This window comes from Lucilia cuprina, chromosome 3, assembly GCF_022045245.1.
Source record: "Lucilia cuprina isolate Lc7/37 chromosome 3, ASM2204524v1, whole genome shotgun sequence".
Classification (NCBI taxonomy): Eukaryota; Metazoa; Arthropoda; class Insecta; order Diptera; family Calliphoridae; genus Lucilia; species Lucilia cuprina.
In genome coordinates this window covers 4,310,324-4,320,267 of record NC_060951.1, presented here as the reverse complement: position 1 = coordinate 4,320,267, position 9,944 = coordinate 4,310,324, and the positions used below count along the sequence as shown (strand labels likewise).

The window sequence follows — 9,944 nt, the reverse complement described above, 5'->3', positions numbered from 1 at the left end:
GAACTAGAACAGAACTAGAACAGAACTAGAACAGAACTAGAACAGAACTAGAACAGAACTAGAACAGAACTAGAACAGAACTAGAACAGAACTAGAACAGAACTAGGCGAGAACTAGAACTAGAAAAGAACTAGAACACAACTAGAACAGAACTAGAACTGAAGTAGCTCTGAACTAGAAGTTAAACATATTTAAGAGAAATAATTGAAATTTATTAAAAAAAAAATTTACTTTAAAAAAATTTTTCCCCAAAAATTTTTAGTTTTTAAATTTCTCTTAAAATTTTTAAATTTGCATGATTATTTTTTTCATAATTTACTTGCATTTTTTTCATGTCATTTTATGTATTCATGTTTTCATGTTTAGTTTTAAAACATTTACTTTTTATATTATCTCCTCATTATACTCATTAAAAAAATTTTCTTTCTTTTTTTTTTCTATGACAACAAATTTTGTTTCATTTCATGTATCATTTTATTCAAAATTCTGCTTTCATCTTGAACTACTACTACTATAAACTGCATCTACTATTATTTAAAAAAACTATTGCTCTTTAAACAAAAAAAACGAAATTTTTGAAATCTTGTTTAAAAATTTCTAAGATTTCAATGCAAATTTTAATAAAACGCGCAATTTGGCTGAATGTTTAAGTTTTCAATTTCAATGTGCCGATGGCATCTGCATAGCGGGCTATAAATTATGCAATGGCATTACCGATTGTCTAGATGGTTCCGATGAAATCAATTGTCCCCTCAATTATGATGAAGCTAATTATGGTAAAAACAGAAAATCCTTAAAGAATGGCTCCCCCAAAACTAACTTTAGCAAACTTTTGTAGTTATAGTTTAAGCACTTTTTTTAACTCTTTAAAAAAAACCCTTGTTTTTGAAATAGTTTTTTTTCTTTTTAACAAAAATATGGAAATTTTGTTTGAAAGAAAATTTTTTAAAAATTAATTTTACATTTTCATTTATTTTTCATGTGTTCTCTATCAAATATCATTCATAACATATAACAAACAAACATCATACATACCTTCATTATGACAACAAACAACCACCACACCACCATCAAACATTTTACATCTACAAAGAAGATTTTATACCAGAGGATCCCATGAATTCCTGTGATATTTATGAATTTGAATGTGATTATTCGCGTTGTATACCAATTGAGAAAAAATGTGATGGTTATCCAGATTGTGATGATGAAACCGATGAAATTGGTTGTCCACCTTTTACAGGTAAACAAGAAACACAAACAACTATAAAAACAAGATGTCACGCCCCTTTACAAACACGCCCCTTTCCAAACTCATTATAATCGTGTTTAAGTGTTTAATAAATGTTTTTTGTTTTAACAGATTGTAATAGTAATGAATATGAATGTGATGACAATTTATGTATTTTACGTAATCAACAATGTGATGGCGTACAAGATTGTAGCGATGGCACCGATGAGAAAAATTGCACATTCTGTCGCGATCAAGCATATCTGTAAGGACACAAAAGTTTTCAGAACAATTAATAAAAAAAATATAATGAAATTTTGCTTAATCTAAAAGAAAATTAAAAAAAAATCTAAAAATTTCCCTAGAATTTTTAATTTCAACAAAAAGTACCAAAAAAAGTACTTTTTGAAATTGAAGGTTTTTTTGTAATAATTATGTGTAAATAACTTAGTTTATGTTTGAAACTCTTAAAACTACTTAATTTAAGCAAAAATTTAATTTTTTCAAAAAGTACCAAAAAAAGTACTTTTTTAAAAACAGAACTATTTTTCCAAAAATACCCTTTTTTAAACCAAAAGTACAAAAGTAAACTAAGCAAATTATAAGAAAATCAATAAATTTAACAAAATTCTTTAAAAAAGACGAAATTTTCTTCAAATTTTAAAATTTTTACTAAAAAGTACCAAAAAAGTACTTTTTTAAATTTTACTATTTCTAGGGAAATTTATTAGTAAATCACTAAAAACTACTTATTTTTTATAAAAAAGTACATTTTTGAGCAAAAATTTAAATTTCACAAAAAGTACCAAAAAAGTACTTTTTCTAAGAATTCCCCTTTTTAAACAAAAGTATCAAAAATTTCTAAGCAAATTATTAGAAAATCTATAAATTTAGCAAAATTCTTTAAAAAAAAAAATTCCTTCAAATTTTTAAATTTTCCCCAAAAGTACCAAAAAAAGTACTTTTTGAAATTTTACCATTTCTTGGGAAATTTATTAGTAAATCACTAAAAACTAATTATTTTTAGCAAAAAGTACTAAATCTTTTAATTTTTGAGCAAAAATTCAAATTTCACAAAAAGTACTTTTTTAAACAAAAGTACCAACATTTCCTAAGTAAATTGTAAGAAAATCAATAAATTTTACAAAATTTTTTAAAAAAGAAAAAATTTTCTTCAAAATTTTAAATTTTTTCAAAAAAAAGGACCAAAAAAAGTACTTTTTGAAATTTCACCATTTCAAGGAAAATTTATCATTTTAAATCACTAAAAACTACTTATTTTTTTATCAAAAAGTTCTAAAACTTTCCATTTTGAGCAAAAATTCAAATTTTTTAAAAAGTTTGAAAAAAGTACTTTTTTGAAAAAAAAGTAGCAAACAGAGTTTTTTGTTAAATTTTCATAAATTTTTATTACTAATGCTTAAAAAAGCTAATGTTTTCTTTAAAAAAATAAACATTTTTAGCAAAAAGTACTTTTTAAAAAAGTAGCAAAAAGTACTTTTTTAAAAAAAAGGTACCAAACAGACTTTTATGTTAAATTTTCCTAAATTTCAATTATGTAATAATGTTTAAAGAAGCTAATGTAAACATTTTTAGCAAAAAGTACTTTTTCGGAAAAAGTGCCAAAAATAGTACCTTTTTGAACAAAAGTATCGAAAAGGTATTATTTTGTTAAATTTTCTTAAATTTCAATTGCTTATGCTGGAAAAAGCTTATGTTTGTTAAAAAATAAAAATTTTTAGTAAAAAGTACTTTTGAGAAAAAAGTAGCAAAAGAGTACTTTTTGAAAAAAAGTACCAAATTGTTTTTTTTTTAATTTTCCTAAATTTTATTTTTTCTGCTCAAAATAGTTTATGTTTGCTAAAAAATAAGCATTTTTAGCAAAAACTACTTTTTATCAAAAAGTTCTTTTCAACAAAAAATTATCAAAAGAGTACTTTTTGAAAAAAAGTACCAAATTGATTTTAGTTTGTAAAATTTTCTTAAATTTTTAATGACTTAATGCTTAAAAAAAAGCTTACGTTTGTTAAAAATATAAATTTTTAGCAAAAAGTACTTTTTCGAAAAAAGTACCAAAAATAGCACTTTTTTGGAAAAACAAGTTTAAAAATATATTGTTTTATTTTAATTTTCGTAATAATTAAATTCTGTTAATAAAAAAAATATTTTTTAGCAAAAAGTACTTTTTTTTGAAAAAAGTACCAAAAAAGTACTTTTTTATTAAAAGTTGTTTTAAAGCAAATTTTAAGGCTTAAAAGTGTTAAAATTAAACATTTTCCCAAAAAAAAAAATTCCAAAAAGTACTTTTTTCAAAAATTTGACAAAAAATTATAGAAAAAGTACTTTTTTCAAAAAAAAAAAAATAAAAAATTCTTTAAAACATTTTAACAACAAAAAAAGCAAATTTCATTATATTTTCAAACCAAAAAAAGTCCTTTTAGAAGAAAAAAGAGTACTAAATATGCTCCCTTTTTTTCTTAAATGTTTTTTCAAAAATCTTCTTGTAAACAACAACAACATTCATTCATTCATCATCCACATCATCAACTCAAAACAACCACAACAACATCAACATTGCTCAACAACTCATCCATACACAAAAACCTACACCCTACACTCAAAATGAAAAAAATAAAATAAATCATATTTAATACACTGCATTATAAAATTAAACAAACACTTTGTGTGGAAAAAAACAAAAACAAAACGAAAATCCAAAAAAACTATTTCAGTTGCAATACGGGTGAATGTATTTTAGATAAATTACATTGTGATGGTCACACTGATTGTGCTGATGGTAGTGATGAGCACAATTGTGGTAAGTTGTTTCTCGTATTGTTGTTGTAAATTTTTAAAATCACAAAATAAGATTTACAACTTAATTTCTTTAACTGTAGCCAGTAGTTTAATCCCCCCCTTTTGTTAGTTTTATACACAATAGAGTAGTAGAAGTATTTTAGTTATTACTTAAGTTTAGTGCTTTTTTCTTGGAAGCTTTTACTAATTTATTTTACAAAAACAATTTTAATTTTTTTTTCTCAATTTGTTTGTGTTTTTTTCCTATAAATGTTTTCATTTTATGATTTCTTTTTTATTTGTTTCTCACTGCCAAAATTTTAAGAAATTTTTAAAGATTGTCACGCTGAGCAACTTAAATGCGATGGCAAATATGATTGTGACGATGGCTCCGATGAACAGGGTTGCGATGGTAAACTTTCACCCTCTTTTTTTCGTTCTATTTAACTCCTCTAATATGTTGGATCTTATTAACATATTTTTTGTTATTGGAATCATTTATTGGCGTTTCTATCCCACAAAAAAATTCAAAATTTAAAATCCAAAAAAAAAACTTTTACCAAAACCTTATAAAGCTTTTCTAAGAACTTTAGTTAGCTTGCTTAAAAAGCTTTAGGAAACGTTTTCTATAAGCTTTGAAAACTTTAGAAAGTGTTTTTCAAAAGCATTTCTTCGAACTTTTGGAAACTTTATAGAAAGCTTTTCTAAAATCTTTATGAAGTTCTCTTAATCTTTATAAAGATTTTCTAAAAGCTTAAAACAGCTTTGCTTTAGAAAACGTTTTCTATAAGCTTTGAAAACATTAGAAAGTGTTTTTTAAAAGCATTTCTTCGAACTTTAGGAAACTTTTTAGAGAGCTTTTCCAAAAGCTTTATGAAGTTTTGTTAAGCTTTAACAAGATTTTCTAAAAGTTTAAAAGAGCTTTGCTTTAGAAAATAGTTTTCTGAAAACTTGAGAAAGCTATTTTAAAACTTTAGGAAAATTTTTGAAAAGCTGTTCTAAAAGCTTTATTAAGTTTTTTAAAAGCTTTATAAAGTTTTTTAAAAGCTTTGTAAAGACTTTCTAAAAGCTTAAAGAAGCTTTGCTTAAAGCTACACAAAGCTTTTTTGGAAGCTTCAAAAAGTTTTAGGAAACATTTCAGAAATTTTTTTTAAAGCTGTCAGATATTCTAAAAGCTTTAGCATAATCTTATAAAAGTTTAGGGAAGCTTTTCTCAGAAACCTTAAAAAGCTTTGCTAAAGACTATATAATTCCTGTCTAAAAAATGGGGAAAACTTTTCCTATAGCTTTAAGAAAGTTTTCTGAAAACATTGAAAAGCTTAAGTTTTCATTACTTAAAGCTTTGCAAGGTTTTGTTTACAACTTTAAAAAGCTTTTTTAAAAAAATTAAAAAAAAATTGAAAATAATCTACTTAAAGCTTAGGGAAGCTTTTCAAAAGACTATAGAATTCTTGTTAAAAAGATAGAAGCAACTTTTCTTAAAGCTTTAAGAAACTTTTCTGAAAACATTGAAAAGCTTTTATAAATGCTTTAGTTTTCTTTACTAGAAGATTTAGTTATCTTTACTAAAAGCTTTACAAAGTTTTTCTTAAAATTTAGAAAAGCTTTTTAAACGATTTTCGAAGAGCTTTAAGAAGTTTTTTAAAGGCTTTAGAATAATCTTCTAAAATCTTATGGAAGCTTTTTAAAATACTATAGAATTCTTGTCTAAAAGATGGCGAAAGCTTTTCTTACGGATTTAAGAAATTTCTCTAAAAACTTTAAAAAGCTTCTCTAACAGCTTTAGTTGTCATTACAAAAAGATTTAGTTATCTTAATTGAAAGCTTTACAAAGTTTTTCTTAAAACTTTAAAAGGTTTTTCAAATCGCTTCAAAAAACTTTAAGCAACTTTTCTGAAAGCTTTAAAAATTTGTTTTTAAAGCTTTACGAATACTTTTAAGGATATTACAAAAGTTTTGCGATAGTTATCATAGTACTTTAGGAAGCTTTTTTAAAACCTTTACCTTTAGATTTAAGGAAATGCTTCCAGAATACAACTGGAAAAAGCTTTAGAAGTATTTCCAAACAGTTTTTATCAAAGTTTTTTCTCAAACTTTTCCAAATAATTGTGTAAGCTTTCAAGAAGCTTTGACACAAGTTTAATATAGAAATCTTCTAGTAAAATGGTTTTTAGGTAAAAAAAGATCTCAAAAAATAATTTTCTTTAAAATAGCTTTTAGTTGCAAAAGCTTTAACCATAAAACTGAAATAAAAACATGTTAAGGTTGAATACAGTCTGTAAATGAAAAAATTACTGAAATTTTGTGAAATATAATTCTTATAAAAGCTTAAGAACTTTTCCCCTAAAACTCCATTATCCATATCACCCAACCACTCTTATGCTAAAATTTTCTTCATTTCTTTCTTTTCATTTAAACTTTTATTACACACATTTTTTTGTTTTTGTCTTTCATGCAATATTTCTGTTTCATTTTCATAAAAATAAACACAAAAACACCTTAATTTGACTAAAAATAAAACAAACAAAAAATAGATCGTAACAGAGATCAGTTTATAATAAGATTTAAAAATGACACCTGTCGTACGGATCAATGGAAATGTGATAATTCTGATTGTATTGCTAAGAACCGATTTTGTGACGGTTACTTTGATTGTAAGGATCATTCCGATGAAGCACCCAATTATTGTGTAGGCAAGGGTAATATAATGATTAAAAATAAGTTATTTTTAGAAATTATTTAAATTAAGTATTTCAAAATTTCTTAAGTATTTGATTATTTTTTCTGGTATTTGTAGTTGTAAGTCCAAAATTTTTCCTGTAAAAAACCATAAAACCCCCCTTTTTTGATGTGATATATCAAATTGTAAGAAATTTGTAAAAAAAATTGAAAAAAATCTCCTCATATGCTTTAAAACAAAAGCTCATTGCAAAACATGTTCTAACTAAATGTATTTTCTTTCTCTCTCTCTCTTTCTATTCCCCGCTTTCTCTTTTTTTTGTATGTTATAACATGACAAACAAACAAAAATCATGCTTGTCAAACACGCTTGCTTGTCAAAAAAAACAAAACAAACATAATCATGCTATATCCCCAACACAACACCACGCACACATTTGAACGCCCAACGACCGCCCGTCCGATCGCTCGTCTCAAAAACACAAAACAGTCACAACCGTCTTAACACCCGAGGACTGTAACGAAGATCAATTCTTCTGTGATGATGACTGTCATCCCAATACTATACGTTGCAATGGCCACTCTGACTGTGCTGATCGTAGCGATGAAGAGGGCTGTGCTCGTCCCACACGCCGTCCACCCACCTATCCCTGTCCTCAGCATACCTGCCCCAATGGTCAGTGTTATAGTGAGAATGAACGTTGTGATGGTATTTCTCAATGTGATGATGGTTCTGATGAAGCTGAATGTAAGTTATACACTAACACCACCCCAAAAAATAAAAGAAACACAAACAAAAGCTCTACTAATCTCACTTAAACTAAACATTTTCATTTAATATAATATTAAGCTTTAAAAGCACATTAAAACTTAAAGCACCATCTTTTTTTAGTTTTAAGTTAGAAATTGGTTGATGGTTTGTTTATTTAAAAAAAAAAACAAGAAAGTGAAATTGCTGAAAGCTTTGAAAAGCTTTTCCAAAAGTTTGTTAAAAAATTCCTAAAAAATCCTTAAAGAATTTATAAAAGTTTTTTTTAAGTTTTAGAAATATTTTCTAAAAGCTTTAGCAAATACTCTAAAAGCTTTAGAAAAGTTTTCTAGAAGCTTAAGAAATTTTTTCTTAAAGCTTTAGAAAGTTTTTGCATCAACTTTAGAATGCTTTTCTAAAAGCTTTAGAATGCTTTTCTAAAAACTTTAAAAAGCTGTTCTAAAAAATTAGTAAAGTTTTCCCAAGAGCTTTATAAAGTTTTTCTGGAAGACTTATTAAGTTTTCTTAAAAGCTTTATGAAGTTGTTTTAAATGCTTTAGGAAGTTTTTCTAAAAGCTGTAGAAAACTTTTCTAAAAGCTTTATGAAGTTTTTGTAAAAGCTTTATAAATTTGCTCCAAAAGCTTTTGATAGTTTTGGAAAGCTTTTCCTAAAAGTTATTCATTAAGCTTTCCCAAAAGCTTTTCTCAAAGCTCTTCTAAAAGCCATTCCAAAAAGCTTTCCGAAAAACTTTTACATTACTTAACAAAAGCTTTACAAAATTTCACTTTTTTGCATAAAAATTTCTCACTTTAAAGCACTTAAATACACCACCACCCAACACACAAAAGCTTTTTCTTTTCATCACCACCCCCAGCTCTTTGTAAACACAAAAAAAAATACGAAAACTTTTTCTCTTTTTCTTCTCTATCACACACAAAAATGCTTTTTAATCACTATCAAAAAAAAAACACAAACTTTATGCAAATTTTCATCATAAACTTTAAAAGGTTTGACGTGCAAAGATGATGAATTTTTCTGTTTCGATCGTAAATTTTGCATCAATGAGACCCAACACTGTGACGGATTCTATGATTGTAAAGATTTTTCTGATGAACAAAATTGCATTGGTTAATATCTTTGTTTAAAAAAAATCAAAGTTTTATTACTTAGATTTAAAGAAAATTTATAATTTAGTAGAATATTTTTTTATTCTAAAATTAAAAGCTTTTTTCTTAAGTTTTATATTTTTTATATAAAATTAAGTAGTTGTCTAATTTTTAAGGCATGTTCATGTGTAATACAGCACTTTTTAAAAAAAATCTTAAATTTGTTTAAAAAAAGTTTTTTAGAAAGCTTTTTTTGTAAAGCTTTTGTATGTTCTTTATAAAGCTAATATTTTTTCTTATTAAATTGTCTTAATAAAGGCTGTGCTGCTGATCAATTCCGTTGCCGTAACGGTGATTGTGTACCCGGTTATGCCCACTGTAATGGTCGTACTGAATGCTTTGACCGCTCTGATGAAGAAGACTGTGCTGATCCTATTCCAGCTTATCCCAGCCGCTGCTCGGCTAGTCAATTCCGTTGTGACAGTGGTCAGTGTGTTAGTGCTTTGGCCAGATGTAATGGTTACACTGATTGTCTTGATTCTTCTGATGAGAAACATTGCAGTAAGTATAATAAAAAAAATTCAAATAAATCCGTCTTTGAAGGTCCTTAAAAAGGACCTTTCAAGAAAGCAGACTAAAGATGAAACTCTAGCCAGACAGGACTATAGACTAGTCTATAGATTAGACTAAGGAATAGACTATAGACTAGACTATAGACTAGACTATAGACTAGACTATAGACTAGACTATAGACTAGACTATAAACTAGACTATAGACTAGACTATAAACTAGACTATAGACTAGACTAGACTATAGACTAGACTAGACTATAGACCAGACTATAGACTAGACTATAGACTAGACTATAGACTAGACTATAGACTAGACTATAGACTAGACTATAGACTAGACTATAGACTAGACTATAGACTAGACTAGACTATAGACTAGACTATAGACTAGAATATAGACTACACTATAGACTAGACTGTAGACTAGACTATAGACTATACTATAGACTAGAATATAGACTACACTATAGACTAGACTATAGACTAGACTATAGACTAGACTATAGACTAGACTATAGACTAGACTATAGACTAGACTATAGACTAGACTATAGACTAGACTATAGACTAGACTATAGACTAGACTATAGACTAGACTATAGACTAGACTATAGACTAGACTATAGACTAGACTATAGACTAGACTATAGACTAGACTATAGACTAGACTATAGAGTAGACTCGTCTATATACTCGACTATATATTAGACTATAGAATCGACTAAGGAGTAGACTATAGACTAGAGTATATACTCGACTATAGACTAGACTATAGACTAGACTATAGTCTAGACTATAGACTAGACTATA

At 26.5% G+C, this 9,944-nt stretch overlaps 1 protein-coding gene across 1 annotated transcript in view; it reads left to right on the top strand.

The window, feature by feature from the left end:
• LOC111686646 (basement membrane proteoglycan) overlaps positions 1 to 9,944 on the top strand; it is a gene marked incomplete at its 3' end in the record, with an annotated part of 66,323 nt that overhangs the window by 44,416 nt on the left and 11,963 nt on the right. The window contains exons 3-10 of the mRNA XM_046945942.1: positions 603 to 776; positions 1,094 to 1,243; positions 1,364 to 1,496; positions 3,964 to 4,049; positions 4,353 to 4,439; positions 6,562 to 6,726; positions 7,197 to 7,454; positions 8,880 to 9,122. Coding sequence (XP_046801898.1) covers positions 603 to 776; positions 1,094 to 1,243; positions 1,364 to 1,496; positions 3,964 to 4,049; positions 4,353 to 4,439; positions 6,562 to 6,726; positions 7,197 to 7,454; positions 8,880 to 9,122 — 1,296 coding nt within the window. The remainder of the gene's footprint in view (positions 1 to 602; positions 777 to 1,093; positions 1,244 to 1,363; positions 1,497 to 3,963; positions 4,050 to 4,352; positions 4,440 to 6,561; positions 6,727 to 7,196; positions 7,455 to 8,879; positions 9,123 to 9,944) is intronic.